Below are 22471 nucleotides of genomic sequence, written 5' to 3' on the forward strand. Positions count from 1 at the left end.
TACATGGCCTGAAACAGCTACAAAAGCTAGACTCTGCAAGGGATGTTTGAAGATACACGGAAGGTGTTGAACTATATAGACCTCGGGATCTCCTACTCAAGAAGAATATGAGAAAAGCAAGCCATTTTGGTAATTCCAGGACTTCCCAAACAGAGGGATATCACAGAAATGGGACTTTGTCTCCACACAGCAGTGGGGAGCTGAATTCAGCACAAATGCTTACTCAACCCTATCCAGAAGCTGCTTTAAAAAAAGTTTGTCTGTTTGCTTTGGCACAAAGATTTGTTACTTAAATTTTCTTAAGAACTATGAGCTATGAGAAAATTTATTTCTCTTGATCATTTAATAGATGTGTATTTTGTAACATGTATTGCTTACTTTATTTAAATCTTCATGCAAGCCATCCATTAGAAAGAGAAGCAATTCTTGGGAGTCTTGCTGGCTATATCCTGCAAATTGGTCATTAATCTTCCCAATTGTAATTTTGAAGTCTTTTGGACTGATATATTTATACTGTCCTGTCCATAAAGCTTTCATTATTACTCCAAACTCTTCAGCCACTTCACCTTTATGCCCCAGGAAATTTGACCTATACAATTAAACAGACAAAATATGTTTTTATATATACACAAATATATGCTCTATATATATATATATATAAATGTATTTTATATATATATAGTGAGCTATTCAATTAAGATTTATTATGAATTCAAGACTTTCTCCCAATTTTGAAGTAGTTTCTTTAGATCAAGCAAATGTGGTTGTTTGTTTAAGTTAAAACTTTTGTCTACTTTGGCATTGTAATTTGGTTCCACATTCAAAATTGGTCTGATGGAAGGTACAGTTATTTCCAGCTTGTTTTGCAAACTGCTACTTAAATATTGTTTGTTTTTAAGAGATTGTAGTACACTTATTTATGAATGTGCTAAAGCACAATTCAAGATTGTCCGGTAATGCTTATTTTGTCCCATGTCTAAAGTCTGAAAAATCTCAAAAGATTTAGAAGTTAATATTTCTCTTATTTAAAAGAAGTAAACAACAAAAAGTCTTTAGCTCTATTAAGTGATTTTTTTAATTAACAAATGTAAAGTCAGATTTTTTTTTCCTTCACATGAAATTAAAGGATAAGAATAAGATATTGTTACCTGTTAATATCATCTTGATATAAGTTTCTGTTAAAATAGTCAGCCAGGTGAGGTGCATTGCACAGACACTGTAATATGGAATTCATATAGCAAGTGTTCCCTAGATTACGAAGTCCTGTAAGAGCTGGTCCCGATCCCCCAAACACAGGATTAAGATTCCTAATTTGTGATGCAGAGAGTCTTGAAATTTCTGCTTTAGTGTAATAGATTGGTCTGTAAGGAAGAAATTATTTTATTTCTTTTTAAGCAGTCTCAGACTTGACAAGACTGTGCACGTAACTTAAGAAAATCACTTTCCCTCCAAGGGAACGAAATATCCTGGCACAAGAAGCTATCAAATACAAATCATTTCATGTACTCAAGATCAGTCAGTGAAATAGTGAGAAATCTATATATACTGTCCTATAATCAGGCTGACTTATAGGCTAAATCAGTATTTATTTTTTTTAATTTACAGATGAAGAATTAGCTGTTTATTTAACTTAGTTTAAAAATTAAAAACTATTTCAGAAGCTGCAAGACAATTAGTATTTTCTATGTTAACACAAATAATACCAACAACACTTAAAAAGCAACTGTTGTCCAATTACACTGACCTCTGAAATTTCTATTAATATTTAATAATCACATTAATTCTCAAAAAGATAACTGCCAATACACTGGATGTGTAGCAATGAAATTTAGGTCTATCAAAAAAACTCGTGCATTTTTTGAAAATATTTATAAAATATTAATGAATTTCAGTTGGATAAGGACAAATGAAGTCCTATATGCTATCACATTGCGTAAGTTGTGATATAACTTATCAAACATACTTATTTTCACGATTGACTGCAGGAGTTACGGGAATTCTTTTCTTCTCTTCCTCCTGAATGGCTTGGGTTATATCTGGGGAAGAGTAGGAGCGCTTCAGTTTGGAGTGTTCCCGTTCTCGTTCAATAGTCACCTGTGGCTTGGGTTTATGCGTTGGTGGGGTAGCTGGAGGAGTGGATGAAGGAGCCATTTCTGGTGGGTACATATGAACGGTGTTTGTTGGCGAGTGATAGTAACGGAAGGTTCCAGTGATTGGATCCAGAAACTTAGGGGGGAAAAAAAAAGTGTTTTAGAGTCAGGTAAAAATCCATCGTTAGCCTTAACTACTCTAACAATACATGAATTTCTCAAGCAATGAGTTGTTAACAGTAGTTATTGACCTCAATACGTAATGGATTAAGTTTAGCGGAAGGTACCACCTTCACCAAAATGCATATCAAACAACTGGTTAGCACCAGAAGCAGATGAACTCCCCTAATTTCATTACAAATAATGTTAAAATTCAGGAAGTACCTGTGTGTGGAAATCGGAGAGACAAAAATAAAACGAGATCTGACTTAATAATATGACAGAACTGAAATGCGCTGTGAAACTGCCCACGAAACTCGATTATAACATTGGAAATAGAAAATAGTATCAGAAACAGGAAGTTACCTTTACCCAACCCAGAGGCAGTCCTGGTATTATCCTTCCCATTTCTTCACTTCGTGCTCTCATCAATGGCTCCCGCTGAGACTAATAAATACAGTGGAAATGTGAGGTATGTATGGTTACTTATAAAGAGCAGCAAGCTGTCTGTGACTTCCCTATGCAGTTACATGTTTTAATGCAAAACAGTTCAATAAGAAATCCTTGATTATAGCTGGAAATGGAACTTACTGGAGGACACAAAAATGGTAACATAGTAATACTATTTTGTATTACTCAATCTAAACAAAATTCATTTGTCAACATGCTCCAGGAAAAAAAAAAAAAGAAAGGACAATTCGGTCTCACTCGTCTGACTATTCAATTCTTTCCCTAAAGAAGCCACTTAAATAAACACCTCTGTTAAACACATAGGGAAGATCTTTTCTCCCTTCCAAAGTAGTATGCAATGGAGTACGCATGAGATGACGACCAAGAGTGGAAGACTTGTTAATGCCATCAGAAGCATTAGGAGTGAAAAATTTCTAGTGAAACTTTTAAGTATTTATTTGCAGATGAACGTGACAAATGGAAAAAGCACACAAACAGCTGTAAAAATGGCACAGTCTTTTCTTAGGATTACAACTTTAAAAAATAAAGTTAGGTGGAATTTAACATGAGATAATAATCATAAAGCATCTGTGCTTGATTGATTTTAGCTACATACAACACATTGTATTTACTTTAAGTCTTTCAGTATCTTGTTCAGAATCCTCTCTAAGGGGTCCTGGCTTTTGAGCTCCACTGTCTGGTTGTCCTTTAACCCCAGTTTGCTGTAAAAGATTTTGAGAGAAGGCTTTCAATTTTCATCTGTAATGTCAGTAAAGATAGCTGATAAAGAATAATAGGGAAGAAGCAGAGTTATTTTTTTTTTGTCGTTGAATGCAAGTGCCTTGAAGTCACTACTGCAGCTAGTTCCACATCACTTTTTTCAGCTATGCAGCAATTTGTTGGAATAGCCTTTGTAACTGAATGTTGTGTTATATAGGATAGACTGTTAATAGTTTCAAGATCTCAGAAATAGTCTCAAAATAATAGATTAGGGTATTGCTTTGCTTCTTACACTAGACAACAAAACCCTGTTATATCAGTGTTTATGCGTCTGGGGACACACTAGTTTATTACGATACTGTGATTCTGTCCATAGTGTTTGTTACAACAATATAGCAAATATTTTGGGCTGGTATGAGAGAAAGAGGCATGGGAGCATTTTATAGTTGAAACAGAAGATGGCAGACCATGAACCATCCACTCTGCCTCCACGCCAGTGGTAATTATTATTATCTTATGGGAACTCCATACTGCCCACCTGCAAACGAGGATCAAGCTAGTCTAAGCCGCCCTATAAAACCACACGTATCTTGGTTTTAACTTTCTCCCCTACGTCTATGTAAAAATGGCAGGCCTAAACAAGATTCCAGTGACGTACGTATTTAGAAATTAGACTGATACCATCTCACTTCAGGAGGCACCCAAATAAATCATCCTGAATACCCCACGCTCCCGTTTTCACTAACCTTGCCTGGAACAGACACAGAAGTCTGAGATGCATCACCCAGCACACGTCTCTGCATATCTGGTGTTCGAACTCCCTTTTCTCTTTCTTCCGCAGATACTTTGTCAATCTCAATCCTTTTTGCACCAATGTTTTCTGGTTCATTTTTATTTTGTTTTCTTGCTTCTATTGTCTCTTTGCGCACTCTTTCTTTTTCCTTTTCCTCCTGTTCTCTTTTTATCTGGTCATCTCTCTCCTTCTGTTCTCTCTCCTCTTTGGATTGCTGCAGCTTTTCTTTGTGTTCCTTTTCTCTCTGTTCTTCCTTTGCTTTTTGCTCTTGTTCTTCTTTTTCTCTCTTGAGTCTTTCTTTTTGTTCCTCTTGTTGTCTCTCCCGCAATTCTTTTTCTCGTTTGTTTTTCTCTAACAGGGCAGCAGTTTCTGCATGTATATGGCTCTTTTCTTCTTCTGTCAGGGTGCTCTTTACATCACGTAAAGGTTTTGTGGACCGATCTGGAACTATTTGTCCATTCTCAATAGGCTGGCTGTCACCAAGTGTACTTTCAGATTTCGGTCTGTTATCATCAGGAATTTTTATTGAAGGCTTTTTAGTACGATCAACCTGTAACACAAAGCATAGAACAACTCACTAAAGCTACTAGCGCTCTGCTAGCTAAACTTCTAAGAAAAATTTATAAAAGCATAAAGATCATATAAAGTTGATTTCTATCAGAGATATAGCCAACTTTCAATTTCAGTAAATCTGGTAATTCACATTGCTCATTAACTAAGTATTAATTTAATACTTAATTTAATAATTAATTTTATCTCCAGATGTGAGATAACAATCAGCAAGCCTTACAGAACCATAAGGACAGCATTAAACACACATTACTACAACTTGGGTCTTTATTTTCAAGCTTTCAAAGGTGAACATGTTAAGGTAATCAGGCAGCCTAACTTGGGCTTGGCTCTCTCAATCACATGCTCTGTCATCTGATTAAGGCAGATCTGCTTGATGGAAACACGTATTTAAGAACGATTTCTGCTCAGACCTAGGAGAGGAGGTTGTTTTTGATACTGAAATAGAAGTTCTGAAAAAACAAAGGGAAGAAAATAAGTACGGTCTTTTTCATAGCTTAGGGTCCATTAGATGAAAATCTGTATTAAAGGAAGTATCTAAAAAGGTAAAAGATAAAGAGCTGGATATTTTTAGCCTTATCTTCCAAAGAAAACAAGTTATTTTAGTGCAAGGACTCTACAAAGGCGTTCTAGAAAATTTCTTTCCCCGAAGAAGAAGAAGAAGCAAGTCCCCATACTTTCACTACTGGACCACAACTGAAAAGCCTCTTAAGTGTTTTTTTATTTGAAGGAAGATACGGTGGCTGGAAAGCAGAGCTTTGGAATAGCAAAAGTAAGTCATAACTTAATTGCCCTGACTATTTCATCATATGTATGTATTGATTAGAAAAGCTTACTAATAGACTTTCTGAATTACTGAGCAATTGCTGACCTTCATCTTCTCTGGCACTCACATCAAAATCCTCAATGAAAACTCAGCAATTATGTCAAGTGTATTCAGTTTCATAAAGTTCTGTGCATTATTACCACGGCTTCACAGACCACCAATAGTCTCTGTACCAATGTACTTGTGTACAAGGCTTAAACAAATACTGAGAACGTACCTCTGTGGAGGTCTGCACGTGGTGGGTCTCTAGTACATTAACCCTATACTAAATCTGAAACAAAGAAACACAACTTACCTCAGGGATACTTCTTGTAATAGATACGGGATTGACTACAAATGAACTGTCAGGTTTTGGAACAGCAGCACCCTCTACGCTTGGTCTGTTAAGTAATTTTAGTCTCTCTTCCAAATTAGCTTCTGTTTCTTCATTTTCAATCCCTTCTGTTACAGAAGTCTTTATAGTGGCAACAGGTGGAACAGGAGCTGGCTCTTCCAAAGATGGATATGTAAAATCCACTGGGGTGGGAGAGGAAAAATACATGGGAAAGCTCTTACAACAAAACCAAAGTGACCCTCAAGTTCCACCAGACCCTAAAATTTAGCCTTGTTCTGAGCTAGATCTCAATCTCTCTCATATGTACTTGAATGAAGTTACGTCCAGTAATTAGAAACACTTGGGGGAAAGGGAGTCTCCATTATACTTACAAGAAACTGTTACTGCTTCAATCTTGCTATGTTGAGGTGGAGTTACTTTAGCATTTGTTGTGTACTGGGGAAAACAAAGGAGCCAGTTTTCATAACCTCCTTCTAGAACTAAAGGTTCATTCTGCAGTAGAGTTTTGCTTTCCCACTATAAAAAAAAGAAAAAAAAAGAAGTTAGGTGACAAACATAGCAAAGAAATGTTTCAATCTTAACCTTGTTGTTGAGATTTCTGTGTCTGGTCATTATACTAAGAGGTTATTTTTGAGATTTTTAAGTAAGAATTAATCAGGCTGTAAAAACACTTTAGGGAACAGGGTTTGGAGAATGCCCAACACATGAGGTTCCTGGCTGTAACTAAAACAGGCTCTGAATATTTCCAATACAGAAAGAACCACTTACTACTTGTTCAGGTAGTGATCCTCCATGCAGAAAAATATTTGGTTTCTTATCAGGTAAGTTTACTGAGTGATTATCATAAAACCATAGAATGGCTTGGGTTGGAAGGGACCTAAAGACCATCTAGTTCCAATTCCCCTGCTGCAGGCAGATATGCCACCCACTAGATCAGGCTGCCCACAGCCTCGTCCAACCTGGTCTCGAACACCTCCAGGGATGGGGCATCCACAACTCCTCCGGGCAACCTGTTCCAGTGCCTCACCACCCTCCAAGTGAAGAATTTCCTCCTAAACTCTGACCTAAATCTCCCCTCTTTTAGTTTAAAACCATTCCCCCTTGTCCTACCATTATCTGCCCAAGCAAAAAGTTCCCTGTCTTTTTTTTTTTTTTTTTTTTTTTTTTTAAGTCCCCTTACAGTATTGAAAAGCTGCAATGACATCACCCCAGAGCTTTCAGGCTGAGCATCCCCAGCCCTCTCAGCCTGTCTTCATAGGAGAGGTGCTCCAGCCCTCTGATTGTCTTTGTAATTAGGGGTGTTGGCTTTGGAAAGTATAATAATGTTAACTAGAACATGAACAGAAATTCAGAGACTATTCTGTAAAGCAATAAATGGAGATTTATTGCTCAACTGCCTGAACTAATCTCTGAACCCCTCTTGAATAGTTAAGTACCAGAAACACGTGCAGTCTCTCACAAGAGCCACCTTTATAAAGAGTAGGGACAACACAGCTATAGCCAGAATTCTGACTTTTAAACGTTTAGCAACTTAATATTGAGTCTATTAGCTCCTTCCAAAGATGAGGCTCAAACTTAAATATCAGTTCTGGAAAAACATGTATTTAAGGAAGTACAAAAGTTAATAGTTTTCAAATTATTTCTGGTGTCTCTTTTACCTTGATTCTTCCATTCTAGAAAGTGTTGGCTTGATAGGACTGCAGAGAAGTTAACTTTTTTCAACCTGCCTATGCAGGTGGCCAGCCAGTTCCCATAAACGTGGACTTAGTTGTCTCATGCTTTCATGTATTAGCAATGTCTTTGGCAAACAGTACTAAGTACTTTCTCAAACAACTCTGTCGGCCAAGAACTTAAAGTTTACGAGCTAGCTGTTGAGGAGGGCAGTTGAATCATTCTACTATTTACTTATTTAATGAGTTACTTTCCACTACTACAGCATAAGCAGCAGAAAGTGAAGCTTCAGACTAAATTTCTGCTATCAAAATAAGCAGTCTTTGAAAACTAAACCAAAGTGTTTACCCAGAACGTCATTGTCTTCCACATACTTTGTAATTATACATACTTTAAGACCACCTTACTTATTGAGATGAAGTAATATAAAGTGTGGAACTTGCCAACCTTAAAAAGCGCATCTTTCAGGCTCTGAAGAGTTGTTCCTAGCTTTAAGTCTTCTGCAGAACTAAACCAGTCCAGGAGTATAACATAATCAAAGTGTCCTCTCTTCTTCCATTGATCTCTAGAATCTTCCGGGAGTCTAGCTTCAATCCAGCTAGCAGTAACTCTGAAATGTATTAACATGCACTTAAAGATAAATGTACAAGTAACACTTAGCCCAACAATACATGGTCCAACCTATACATGCTTATGTGCTTGGATAAAATACACAAGCTCTGACTTCAAGGCAGTACATACAAAAACAGCACTGTCCAGATACATCTCACCAATTTGTATGTATCGGAGACTCTAAAACTAAATGTACAAGTTGTAGAAGCATATGACCCTTCTAATGCATTCTTTTTTTCAGTCACTTTACAAAAGGGAATGCCAGTAAGACAGTACTTCAGAGAAATCAAACATTTCACTATCATTTAACATTATTCCATACCCAGGACTGATAGCTTCTTCTGGGACACTGATAGATCTTGGAATACAGGATTCCTGATAATCCTTCGAGCTTCGAGCATCCATTATAATCAATTCAATGCTTTTGTCCGTCATCATTGCAAACAGTTTCTCAGCTGTGACTGCTCCTTGAAATACAAAAGCTATTAGATGCTAAAAGCTACATTATAAATAAAATAGATAATTATGATCGCATCTGACTGGAGTAATCAAGACTGCAACCAGATGATAGAACAGAAAAGCATACAGAATACATTCATATACCTATATATATATCCTTCCCACAAAGTCATGGAGCTGAGACACTGTGGAACAGATTGGCTCTTCTGCTCCCACTACTACAATGATTAGCAGCTGATCTGCTAAATTAGACAATACTGGATACTTCAGTGATAAACTAGTTAATTTTTCATGATCTCATTTAACTTAAGCTATATAGGCAAGCACTCGTGAACTACATGCTGCAGATGTTCTCTAGATTTCTCAGCTGAAGAGGAACATTTTCACGTTTATTACAAGAACAAAAAACAAGGCTAGGAAGGGCAAAGGGAAATTTCTTATTTAATTGAGAAAGTCGACACATTTCAGCCTTGTCCAGATATTTGTCTTAGCAGTCGAGGAAACATTTTTCTTTCTGTTTGACCACTCTGGGGTTAGTCCAGCTTTAGTTACTAAAGTTTTGAAAAACTCAGAACAGCTTTCTAAGTTCAAGAGACGTGATGATAGCTTAAATACAGAGCTTTACTACTAGGTTGCTATTATTGAAATAAAGCATATCAAAATTTCATCAAAATACTCTGACTGTGAAGTAACTGTTTAAAGAACTGCAGCTGCCAAAGTGATGGGTGCATAAGCATATGGAGACTTTTTTCACACCTGTGTGAATATTGCATCTCTTACCACTCAGACTTTCGGATTGATCCCTTCTTTCCAGTGAATGCTTGCTCTCACCATTAATCTGTGTTGCAAGAAGGGAAAAAAAAAAGCTAGTTAATTTAGGAAGACACCAAGGTTGCTGCTCTACCTAGACAGAAAGCAGTTAAAAAGGCAATACAACCTGCAGCAGCATCTGCTGGGTGAAATTCATGAAGCACTTGTGGAAAAACATTTCTTTTTCCCCACACTATTGCTAATTAGTCAGCTCTCTCCTAGAAAGGAGTCATGTAACAAATTTATTATCATGTTTCTTAATCCGATAGTTCCAGCAATGGTGGAAAGCACAGTTGTAATATAGAGTTTGACTTTACAAAAAGCTAGTGTATCTTAAGCAAGAACTGGAGGTTGGTAGGATTTTACCTTTTCCAAAGAAGACTCAAAAGAAAGGTTATGGGGAATAGAAAGTAAATTAAAAACCAAAACAAGCCAAAAAAAAAAGATTCTGAACTCGAAATAGCTACTAATAAATACCACATGCAGGATTAAAGCTATACCTTCAGACTGAATTGAGAATCCATAAACATCTTCAATTACCTTTTGGCTTTTTCCTTTGGAATCTGCTGTATTTTCTGATGAGCTTTTGGCTGAACTCTTTCCATCATCTTTTGGTTCTTGCTTTTTCTGCAGCTCCTGTCTGTCCCTCTCTTCGAGTCTTTTCCGAACTTCAGCTTCTTCATATCTATGGAAAACATATTTCCCCACAACCAATATTATATAATCGGCTAGCCTTGGATAATCGGCTAGCACCAGAACCATCAAGTCAAGGCGGGGGGTGGGGGTGGCCATGAAACAGGAAGCATTTAAAGTAAATCCTCCCCAACATCCCCTCACTGCATCAGAGCCCACTTTCCTCCCTGACTGCTTGATACAACTTCTTCCACTCTTGGGATGGTTTTCTTATCCTTAAATCCTGTTTTGGCTCTTATTTCATAGCCACTGCTCTTAAGGGTTTACTATTTTTTTCTTTAAATCTGAGGTCATGCTTAGCTATGGTGTCACTAAAAGTAATAGGTTTTTCATTTCACAGAAACAAGAGTAAGTATTGGTGTCTTACAGGTAAACTTCAACATATTATAACAATCATCCAGGGTATTTTATTTGGTTTTGCAACAGTCCTAATAGTAGTTAAAAATGAGTTAGCTCAGTTCTCTAAAGTTCCTTTTTCTGAGAAGTTGGGTCACAACTACCAATACAGTAGCAGTCACCTTTTGGATGTAAGCTGACTTTATAATACTATTACATCCTCACCACCACCCCTGCTGCTTATTTCAAAGAGTGCAACTACAGTGAAGTCAATGCAAGAATCCTGTGTACTCAAAACTTTCGGTGCGTGTAAGTCTTGCATACAGATGTCCCTTTCATAAAGCCTCGCCCTTTAAAGTTAACCTTCCAGCCCTTTGCCATTTTAAGGACAATCACAATATTGTAAACCAGTAGCCTCCAAACTACAGCTTTTATATCACCAGCTGCAGGCTTGTACAGTCACATTGCTGCTACATTGCACTCTAGTTAATAGAACTCAGAAGACAACAGTTATTAGTGATCCATAAAGCAAAAAATAATGTTTTGAACTAACAATATTGATGACTGAGCCAAGTAGTGAGGCTTGAACACTGAATTGCATTAGTAATTGTCATTTTAATTATATCTTGACTAACCAGGACCAAAAGGACAACTACTATGCAATTTTATTTCATACTAAGAGCACTGTGTTAATGAACTATATCGTGACATCAGATTCTGCCTCAAACTCTACTCCACCAATAGGAAGCAAGCAGCAAGTGTAATTCTATTTCTTAAATAGGCTTCTTGATTTGGCAAAGACATCATAAATTAGAACAGAGCATTTTGTTCTTATTTGGAGTTAATGGTACAAAAGTATATTTAAGATTTTCATTGAATTTGGTCAATATGGGATATTTACCCATCAATTTCCCATTTACCTACTGGTATGCCTTTGAAGCACATACTAGCTCATTCATGTAAGTATTCCTAAGCCTATACAAATGACGTTTCAGCAGCTCCACTTTTGGTTAATAATTAACAGTTAAACTGTTTGCTGGCCTATTGCCTGGAAGAGAAATTGTACAATAACAATTTCTATGAAACCACTTCTGTAGTTACGCAGGAGTCATGTTTCATTTATTTTCCCTTTAAACACGCATACATTTTGCCCAGAGTAGTTAAAAGTTACTGTGTCAAATTTCAAAACTCAGTTCATTTCATGATAAACCATAAGTTACTAAACAACAAGTCTCTAAATAACTTCGGTTTTCTATAGCTTTATCCAAGTTTACCCTTAAAGTGAATTTGTAGCTCTGCTGAATTGTAAGACAATTAAAAACAGGGAAGATTTAAAGATTATTTAATGTATAGTATCATCAAGCATCCTTAGAATGTCTCTTTTCATATACATGTAGCTACGTTCTTATTTCTTTGTTCACCTAAACTCTCTTTTTAGATTAAGCACTACAAAGGGCATAGAACAAGCTTTTACAGTAGTTCTGGTGGGGCCCGGGGAAGGGAAATGTGCCTAACTGAGGAGACAGAGTTGAAAGGGTGGGAAGGGAGAGACAGGCAGTTGCTGAGGATGTGAAAAGCAAAAAAGGCTGCTAGAAGCAAGACAAACTGTACTAACTACCATGTAAAGATAGAGCCTATCTTACAATATACTGACGCGATTTCATGGCTTATGGCACAAAGACTTGTAACTCAGTAACTGCAAATGAGCTAACGAAAGCCCCTTAGCTCAGTTCCATACTAGCAAAACTGCATTTCCATAAATGTGTCTGCAAGTGGTAGAGGTAAAGAAAAGGTGTAGCAGCTAGCTAAAGAATAAAAAAATGCCTTTAGAAATGTGTTTTGTTAGTTTAAACCAAGTCCCAATTGGGAGGGCTTTTTAACATATGGAAATACTAGTAACATGCGTTAGTACATTTGGCCTTAGGTGACCCTATGATGAAAAGCATGAGCAGGAAATGGCTCTTGATAAATTCTGGAGTACATACACCTTATATTATCTTGTGGTTTCTTTCTATCAGTCATTGAAAGAACCAACAAATCATAGTCTCCAAGAACTGAGAAAACAAACAGTGGCAAGTTATTGGAATACATGATGACAAAAATAAGCTATAAAAGCAGGCTCCTGTGGGTACACGATTTAAGTTCAAGAATTTCAGGTATCTAGACGGTACTGCAAGCACAATCCTTTACTACTATACAGCATGAAAACCTGCAACTGCATGCGTACTGGCTTCATGTATAACTAACCACATTATATATTTATTGTATTCACATACCTGAGTTTAAGGCTGTCTGAGAGTCTTTCAGCTTCTTCAATAGCTTTTTTTAAATTTGTAGGTCCAAGAATTGAATGGAAATAATCCTAAAATTACAAGCATCAGCCCACATATTAACGGTACAGCTTAATAATGCTGATTTCTGTGCATATAAAGAACAGCTACTCTACAGAAAATTGGTATTATAGTGATAATAATGCCCAAAAAAAAGGAACTGTTTTGAGTTAAGTGTTTTCCCCTCAAACATGAGTTTGTAAGTAAAATTGTTCTATGGCATTAACAAATAGGCAAGGCAACCCTGTTTGTTACCACACGGCTCTAGTTGCAAGACCGAAGCTAAAAGCACATTTGTTCATTTTCAGTAAAGTAGGCTTGAATTGAATAAAAGGAACACTCTCCCTCAATCCCCAAACTCCTTAGCACTGCACCAAAAGAAGTCAGAAGTGGAAAGACAACGGGATTACCTTTCCATGAAAAATATCCACATCTGTCTATTTATATATCTTAAGTATAATTAATAAGAGCAAACTGTAATAGCAATTAACAATAGACTTGTCAAAAATAGGAAGTAAAAATGCCAGCACAAGTGAGACAGTTTACTTCATATCAGTGAAATTCTTTGAATGTGCCTTCGTGCAATTTTCTGTGCTTCTAATGCTTCTACAAAAAAGCAAAAAGGTCAGAAAGCTTTTTATACCTGTTGCTGCTTAAAATCGGGTCTCTTTTTAATAAAATTATAAACAGTCACATATTTCATATATAGGATGTAAGCTTTTTCTTCATCTCGGTCCAATCTGCTTTCTTCTGCTGCTTTGAAAATCTTAAGGGCACTCTGCACATAACTAAAATCAAAAAAAGAAGAGTAAAGCCCACGATTGTTGACTTGTCCCCAAACATCTTATAATTAAAAAATGCCATTTTAGGTGTTTGCAGCCCCTGCCCATATATTAAGCATTTGATTTTTACCATCTTAATATAAGGCTTTTACTAACATGAATTGCAATTATGCTCCTCCAAATGAAGTTTCTCTTTGCTATTTTGTTTTTCTGGTCTTATTTAAAATCTTCCATATTTAAATAGCATACTGAGACACAGAAAAAAGTACTTTTCTGAAAACATTTTTGAGGAAAAACTAATTCATAGTAAAACAAAATGACTGTCTGAAAGTGCTAGAGGCAAAATATTTTCTATTCATGCATCTGCAGAGCTTTTAATTTTTAAGAACTTTTATTTATGTAGCCTTTTCTCAAAGTACTCAAGCTGTCATGGGCACCATGCTCAAGAAGTTACCTTCTGTAGGCAGTAAGCATATCTGATGTGATAGCTTGTCATACATAAGGCTATCAAAGATTTGATAGTTAAGTAATAACTGAGAAAACTTAGATCTAAAACATAATCATCTGAGCTGGAATCTGCTCAGAAGAGTAGCACTAACAGTTCTAATACTAAGAGTTCCTCTAGAGGGAAACTCGTTAATGTTTAGTACATAAGGAAACAATTTAACTTACACAGGTATCAAAATTCTATTTACTATGTACTACTAAGACTTGTATTTTGAATAGTTGATCCCAAATCAATTAAAATATACACCTCTTTGTACTGGTCTTTTCAGGTTTTATTTCTGTCTTCTTGTTGAGATCTTTCAATGAAGTACAGAGATAGAGCTCCTTAGGTACAGATGCCACAGCAGGCATGTTAATGTTGTTACTTATGTCCCTTCTAGGATGGTACAGCTTCTCAGAAGTCTCTATCAATATTGTTCTGAAAACAAAACAAAAACACATCAGGTAGGAAGAGCCCAAGTATAGTCCATCAATGACTTTTAAAACAGTTACTATTGTTACCAGTACAGTGTTATTACCTAACCTGTCTCATGTTACATGAATCAGCACTAATATAGAACAATCTGGAACTTACACAGTTAAAGATTAAACTATAATGAACAATTCTAAAGGCAAATTAAGTGCATGTAATCAATCAGAGCTCTAGTACCTGATCTGGTCCACTACAATCTGAAGTGTTACTCAATGCTACAGCATCAGCACCTGCCTTTGGTGTTAAGCTATGTTACAACCATTAAAACCAGGATTACTTACATAATAGGCAGCTATTTAAAAAGAAAAAAAAATCTCACTCTGGGCAATTATTTGTAGCACAGAGCATAAATAGAAAAATTATTCCAGGAGTCAAAACCAAACAGGAACTTCTTGTCCAAAAGAGGAATAATGCTTAAACTGCAACTATTTAAATGTTAATCATCTGTAAGGGTCCTCTTTTATCAGTTGTATGCATTATTGATGCAAGCAGATTAGGAGGATTAATTTATACAGTTAATTATTCAGCCAAAGTAATAGTTATTTGAAACAACTCTGGGTAATTTGTCAAGAATGTGAGCATTGTGTTTCAAATACCAGAATACTAAGGAAAACAAGGAGAAAAGAAACGCTGACTTAAGGATGATCAAATGAATCTATCCAGAAAATACTTACTCAACTTTATAGTTGAACAAATATTACCAAAAATCAACTGACCTATTTGCACTGTGAAATTAGTGCTGGATAATTATTTTACAACTACCTTAGCACCAGCCTCTCTGCAAATAGATGCTACGCCCATGGAAAGGTGGCTTGTTATGTCTTGGTAAGACACGAGCTGAGGAAAGGAACACTGAAGCAGACTGTTAAAAAAGGCCATAAAGAGAACGTTAAAGGAACTGTTAAAGGCTGCTTGAAAATGTCTTGGACGTACTATAGGTCCTAAACTCCCAGGTACAGTTGTCTTTCTGCTGCCACTTGGAAGCATTCCCCAAGAAGCTGTTACGTAGTTAAGCAGAGTTTGGCCAGAAAGGAGTGTTACATCATCTCATCTGACATTCTGCATGCAGCAGTCCATTAAGTCTCATACAGATAGTCTAACTAAAACCTTTGCATATATTATACAGTGAGCTATTTTAGCCCTTGGGGATGGCAGGGGAAGAGCTCTGCTCAACCAGTGAGACATTCTGGTGCTAGCAAAACCAAATAAATTCAGGGCAACTAATTAGAAGAAAGATGCTCAAATGATCCCCACGAATAAATTTCCTAGGTGTCAGAAGGAAGCGAAAATCCACACAGCCTTTGACATGACGAAGGCAGGGCTCTTCCCTTACACCCCAAGGTGAGGATCAGCACAACAGTGTGACCAAAACCACCATCGGCCAGTAACCTTGGAGTGAAGTTTTGCACAACTGACCTGATCTGTAGCTGACTGTTACCGAACGAGGAGGTTCTGATTTCCCTCTGTCTTTCTCATGCCGGCCTGGTACTTCTCCGGCCTCTTCTTGAGCCAGTGCAGCTTGCTGAAGAGGCAGAAAAGCTCTGCAGCTTGTGCAAGGACAGCAGTCAGCATGCACAGCCAGGAATGAGCAGCTGAGATGGGAATGGGATGCCTTCCTGCGGCTCAGTGCTGGTACCAGCCAGCTAACTTACTGCCTCAACACAGATGCTATGCTTGCTAATTTTCTAATTACATAGCATCTGTGCAAACTTGGTAAGTTTGAAAAAAAAAAATCCTTCCTATGAGATTGCACTCCAGATAATTCTAGGAAGTATATCATAAATTCCTCAAATACTAATTTTAGTACATAAAATCAAGAATTTATCCCGTACCTCATGCATCTTAAGAACATTTCCCCCTCCCTACAAAGTACCTTATGTTCAACTTTAACTTTCAGGAGATATTTAGTTGCTGAAAACAAGGCAGAAAACTAATTAAAGCTTTACATTCAGTAGGAACAAAACAAAACAGACACATCCCACCACAAAGTAAAGTACCTTCCCAATCTAAAAGCTTTTTTGCCTTAGACATATATATTTTTTTTTATTTAATAGTCTTACAGAATTGCAGGAAAAGGCCTCAATCTTACTAAGGCTTTAACGTTGCTTGTCTAATCATACCTTCAGAACGTGTCTTTAACTGGCTCTTTATTCCTCCTTGGAACTGCAAATAGACTTTTTCTTTGAAGCTTTAAGTCCTTTCTAAATATATCTTCAATGTTTGCTCTGTTATGTAATCAGTATTTTCTTAAGATTAAGTGGCAGCATTTGGTTGAGTTCAGACAGAATATTGTAACTAAATATGTATTGTGAAAAAGATGCAAATATAACATTACTGCGTCTGTGTATGAGGAAAAAAACAAGATTATGTGGAAAAGCAGCCATGTAATGAAAGGCAGAAGATGCTAGTAAACCTTCACGTGCTGCTGACACACCTTGATAAAGGCAGTTCTGGGACCTCATCTCTACACATGGGGAACTATTGGATAACAGACAAATCTCAGATCTGGCCAAGAACAAAAATGGACTTTCCATGTTTTTCTGCTACAGTTACTAAGAGTTATAACTAAGTGTTTTTAAGTTGCCAAACACAACACTAAACTTACTTTTATTTCCTGATTTGAAAAAATTTCTACACCCTTTCCAAAACATGAGCTGCTAACCACAGTAGCTGATGAATGAGACATTACTCTTCGACCTCCCAGAGCACTGCAATCCATACAAGATGCTGCAGTAAAATGAGTAAGGATAGATTAGAAATAACATTTTCTGGAAAAAAAAAATAATCAAATTCTCAATAGCCTACTTAATGGAATTACATGCAGCATATATCAGAAGTTAATATAAGGTTTCATTTGAGGTCCCTAATGACCAAACCTAAATGAACACAGCTCTGTGTCACCAAAACAGAGGCAGCCAGAGTTAGTGGCTAACAAAGGCTTCCACACTCACAATAACACTGATCCAAATAAAAGTTTGTGCTAGTTAGTCTGAAAAAACAAGTAGCAATAGGAAAACATTAACCAACTGTTTCTAGGAACATCTGTGACTCTTACTGGTTGTTTTAGAATTGGGAAAAGTAATGAACAGAGCTAGCGGAATAGCCCTCTTGATTACATTTAACTTATAAATTGTAATGTATGTCAAAACTCGGAATGTGACGTACAGTGACAACTTCCAAGTCTCTCCCTGTCAGCTAATAAAAGGGGAAGAAGGAAACAAGCTCTTAACAGTTTTTTGAAGCAGAAATAATATGCAAGTTTTCTGCATTTTGGGTACAGTATTTCTAAAATACTGAGTGATAAAAACTTAGTTTGAGGTGAAGTGCTGGGTATTCAACCCATTCTCAGGCAGACTCTACTTTGGTGGCAAGCTAGAAAGGCTTGGCTTGCTGAGCAGTTACCCTGTGAAGTATTGCTACCTGCATAGAGAGAAGCTGATCTATGACCAGACACTTATATAATACATGAATTAAAATACAGATATACAGACAATGGGTACCATACTTCTTTGCTAGTCTTCCTCTCTTCCACAGATAAAAAGCAAGGAAGGGACGAGAACATCTGAAAACAGTAATGGACGTCAGCTTATCCAAGAACAGCAGTACTTCTTCCTCACGCCCCCAAGTTCTCCTACCTACTCTCCTCCTAAAAAACAGTAAATTGTTGTGTTACTGTATGTTCTGAGCCAGTCTATGTGCACAGATTGTTTGCTGCCCTGTGGCATGCATCCATACCATTTTCACCAAGTCTCCTAGTGCAGGTCTGGAATCCCCCCTCCTCCTCCTCACCTCCTATCTCGTCTCCAGACATTTCTTAAAGAACTGCAGCTTGCTGCTGTTTTACTGCTGGTAGCCTTACAGAAACAGAGGCAAGAGAACCAGTTCATGAAACAAACTGTATTTGAGAAAAGAAAAGCTTGAGAAGGAATGGCCAGACACTACAATTATCTTCCTAAATCCAAACAAATTGCTCACTTTTTGCACACGGACATGTTTCCTCTCTTTTATTGCATTTAATCCTCCTTGAGTATAGGATTCCATAGCAACCTAGCCCTAACTGCTCTTACTTCTTAGACTTTCCAAAAAAAATTCCAACTATTCTGCTTTATCAATTCCTTTTACCCCCTATGGTTCTCATTTTTTACCATACTATCATCAGATGCTCTGTTCAAATTATTGTTTTGAAGTGAAATGCTGCTGTTCTTTACTAAAAACTCATTTCCATTTATGAAAAACTTCCTCTTGGCCTGATATTTTGCATTTGCTATCTCAGTTGAATGAGGTTCTTATTTTTTTTTCCTCCTTTGATAGGGCTTTGGGAAGAATTTATGATTTCACAACCATAATCTGCTCTTTGATATACATAAATAACCAGCTGATTCTGAACCTAACTTTTTGCAGATATTGAATTCCTAACTGACCTGGTCTTTGTGCTTCCTCCAGCAAAAGAAGTTGCACAAATAAAGACACTCAGAAGTTAGCATACAGCAGTGAAACACATGGAGATAGACCAGCTGCTGCAAGTCTGTTCTAGGTCTCTATTTGTTTCCACCAGAAGAGCTGCAATGAACTGCACTTTCTTATCAGAATTGCATCAATTTTATCAAAATACACTCTTGCCGGTCCAGTCTGCTCTGACTAGATTATGCTTGTTTTTGCCCAGTATTTCCTTTCCCTCCAGACTTAAAATCACCACAACGGCAATGCTGAGGTATCAGTGAACCCTTCAGATTATGTGTGTCTTCCTCACATCTGTAAGGAGGAGAGAATGTCTCCTTCCCCAACAAGAAAATGAAACTGGATCATGAAACCGTCAATAAAGCAAGCGATTGAAGAAGCTACGGTACCTAAATCTACTATTAGTCAGCTCTGTGAGGAAGAGTAAACAACCTATATTCCTTAAAAATGAAGATCAGACACAAGCGTGTGGATCTATTCCCTTGACAGGTGAAGCATCGTCTCAGACTTCATTATTATACTCAGGAAAGCTGAAAACACGGCCAACATCCCAAAAATACATGGGAAATCATGTTCAGGTATCTATGGACATTTAAAATACTTAAAATTAATAGTTTTACACTGACAGGGAAGCATACCTGTTGGTAACAGGTTTTTCTACATCTAATTGCCGTGCCTGTTTCACTAAGGATGTGAGTAAGCTCTAAGTGGAATGACAACAGCAAGAACGACGCACAGAAGCAGTTATATTGCAAGCAGCATACCCTAACACGGGCTGAAAAAAGTTAACATGCTAAGTCCTGTGCATCATCAATTCAGGTACGTAATAAAGTATTATTCACCTATTTATTTTTCTCTCTAAGACTTAAGCAAATGAGAAATGGGTTTCTCACGAGCATCATTTATCAGTAAGTTTTACCGCTTGCACTTTGTACACAAGAATTGCTTTTGTTAAGATTGGCAGTATTAATCTGGAAATGCGGTATTTTCACAGGAGTGAAACACCCACCTCAGTCAGTACGTTTAGCTGTGAGGCCTCTGGCTCTCTTTCAGGCTCCTGTACTGTTAAGACCACAGGCCTCGGTGCTGTAACCTGATGTGCACAAGCAGCCCGTACCCATTAGGGCCTCGTACAGCCATTACGCTTACACAGGGCACGCCGAGTTCTGTCATTTTCTGGGTAGCACGGGGCCACGTACTGAGGGTCTGTCCGGCCACGTACCGCGCTCAGACCCCGCACAGCACCGCGCAGGAGCCTCTCCTTTCACCTAAATCCCTTCTGACAGCTCACTCACCCGGCAGTTTAACTGACATTGATGGCGGGCGGGGGCAAGACGCTATAAAGTTAACTTAAAAAACCAAAAAACTTAGGTTTTATACAGTTAGCTCGGACGCCATTCAGCCTAAGTAAAAAAACAACCAGCTTCACCTCTTAATTAGACAATTAACGCCCTCCAAGCGCACGGGCACAGCCGGGGGGCCGGGGAGGTGCCAGGCCGAGCCCCCGGCCCGCCCCGAGGCCCGGCGGTGCCGCCGCCAGCCCCTCACACGGCGGCCGCCTCCCGGCCGGCCCCGGCCATTTTCCTCCAGCCGTCCCCGGGCTCCGGCCGGGCTTCCCCCGGCCCCGTCCCCGCCTCGCCCGGCCCGGCCGCGGCCGCCCAAGGTCACGGCGGCGGGGCGGAGAGCTGCCGGTACCCGCCGGGCCGAACCGGGCCCCCTGACCGCAGCGCGGCCCCGCTCCCGCCCCGCAGCCCCTCGGGGGCCGCCTCCCAGCCGGGCTCCGAGCGGCGGGGCCGGGCCCGGGGCTTCCCGTCCAAGGGCGCCCGCCCCCCTCCCGCCGGGGCAGGGCGTGAGGCGAGCCCGGGGCAGGCCTCGCTCCGCCGGCAGCCGGCGCGGCCGCGCCCACTCACCGCCGCGGGGTCTCGCTGCCTCAGCCCGCCGGCCCGGGGCAGGCCCATGTCCGAGCGGGGCTGCCGCGGAGACCTCGCTAGGCTGCCATGGCTGCTGGGGCGGAACTCGGCGGCGTTCCTCGCTCAGCTCCCTCCCCGCCGGGCCTCCGCTCCCCCGCGGGGGCGGGGACTCTCGGCGCTCCTATCGGGGCCGCGGGGCCGGGCTCGGTGCGGGGCCGCCACCCGCGCTGCCTTACCCAGGCTCGGCCCGTGGCTGCGAGCCGGGAGCGGAGCGGGGCCGAGGCCGCCCTGCCCCGTCGCCAGGCCCCCGGGGGCTCCGCACCTGCCCGGCTTCGCTTCGCCTTACCCAGGGCAAGGCACCAAGCTTGGGGTCTCAGATTTTGTGGGGCATCCAGCGTCTGTGGGGGGTGTAAAACCGGCCCTCTTGCTGCTGTGTGTGGGGGGGTGAGATGCCTTGCCTTGCAAAAATAACTTTTTTTTCTTTTTTTCTCCCTAGAGAATACTGCATCGACTGGGGATGTTGTAAGTTCAGATCTCATTTTTTTCTGTTGTTGGTAGTGTTTGTGCAGCTTGTGGTGTCACTTCAAGCATACCTTAGGGGTGGCAGGCACACGTGGACGTGCTGGTATAGTCACGCTGGGATTTAAAACGCTGGGAGAGCGTGGTGCTGAGCTGTTTCCGAGCAGTCGTGTCACTGGGATCTTGCACAAACAGATGCTCTGTCCTGCCACAGTCTCTTTCCCCTGATTCAAGGTGGGGGAATGCAATGACACTTTGATCTACAGCACCATTTTGCCAATGGAATTATGAACCGGAACTGTTTTGCTTGGCCATTTTTTAGTCCACCTTGTAGACTGGAGAAACTGGTCCTTAACCAGCATTTTGCAGCATGAAGTTTCGTGTTTCAGTATGCCTTTTAATACCGGGTGCTTGAAGCATACTTAAATTCAGGTCAGTTGATTCTTGTAGAGACTGACAATATAATTGTGCAAAGTGTGCGTCTATGTGTTACCTACAACAAACAGGCTTGTAAGTACTGTAAATGTGATTTTAAACATCCACGATAACTAAATATTAGGCTCTGATACTATGGTGACATCCGTGCACCCGCTCAGCACTGCTGCCACACCCAGCGCAGCGCTATCCACCCAGGCTGTTTCTCTCCTTCAGCAGCGGAGGCGGTTAGAGCGACTGGAGGTGAGCTGTACTCTTTCCTGCAACATGCTTGAGTAGAACAGGGCCAGGTGAGGGCTGAGTTTGTCTTGGAGATTCTGTACTTCTAGAGATGGCAAAGGAAGAAAGGGTCCTAACACCATTTCATGCTGCAGGATCCTCTATAGAATGAAGCCTGCAAAAGACAGATCCTCTTCTTCAGGAAAATCAGGTGGCTGTGACACAGGGAGGTCATGAAGGTGCAAAGAATGGGAAAAACGCCTGTTGAGTGTCACACTAGCTGTTGTGCAAAATGGATTCCCAGTCTGTTTTGTCC

At 39.5% G+C, this 22471-nt stretch overlaps 1 protein-coding gene across 13 annotated transcripts in view; it reads right to left on the reverse strand.

Moving 5' to 3' along the window:
* Positions 1-21318, reverse strand: part of USP8 (ubiquitin specific peptidase 8) — a 25078-nt gene extending 3760 nt beyond the window's left edge. The window contains exons 1-20 of one of the 13 annotated variants that reach the window (XM_080607582.1): positions 20983-21317; positions 18120-18260; positions 17220-17341; positions 16031-16136; positions 15331-15451; positions 14390-14560; positions 13497-13641; positions 12800-12885; positions 10035-10179; positions 9465-9522; positions 8548-8692; positions 8061-8223; positions 6314-6458; positions 5904-6124; positions 4166-4762; positions 3332-3421; positions 2616-2696; positions 1964-2226; positions 1149-1361; positions 379-589 (exon numbers count right to left, since the gene is read on the reverse strand). In XM_080607582.1, the coding sequence (XP_080463708.1) occupies positions 379-589; positions 1149-1361; positions 1964-2226; positions 2616-2696; positions 3332-3421; positions 4166-4762; positions 5904-6124; positions 6314-6458; positions 8061-8223; positions 8548-8692; positions 9465-9522; positions 10035-10179; positions 12800-12885; positions 13497-13641; positions 14390-14493 (2667 nt within the window). In that variant the 5' untranslated portion in view covers positions 14494-14560; positions 15331-15451; positions 16031-16136; ... (1 more) ...; positions 18120-18260; positions 20983-21317. Of the gene's footprint in view, positions 1-378; positions 590-1148; positions 1362-1963; positions 2227-2615; positions 2697-3331; positions 3422-4165; positions 4763-5903; positions 6125-6313; positions 6459-8060; positions 8224-8547; positions 8693-9464; positions 9523-10034; positions 10180-12799; positions 12886-13496; positions 13642-14389; positions 14561-15330; positions 15452-16030; positions 16137-17219; positions 17342-18119; positions 18261-20982 lie in introns of all 13 variants that reach the window. The other 12 variants (XM_080607583.1, XM_080607585.1, XM_080607589.1 and 9 more) reach the window with 12 other exon arrangements.
* Between the last annotated feature and the right edge of the window lie 1153 nt (positions 21319-22471).

The sequence above is a fragment of the Anser brachyrhynchus genome (assembly GCF_964034855.1).
Source record: "Anser brachyrhynchus genome assembly, chromosome: 11".
Classification (NCBI taxonomy): domain Eukaryota; kingdom Metazoa; phylum Chordata; class Aves; order Anseriformes; family Anatidae; genus Anser; species Anser brachyrhynchus.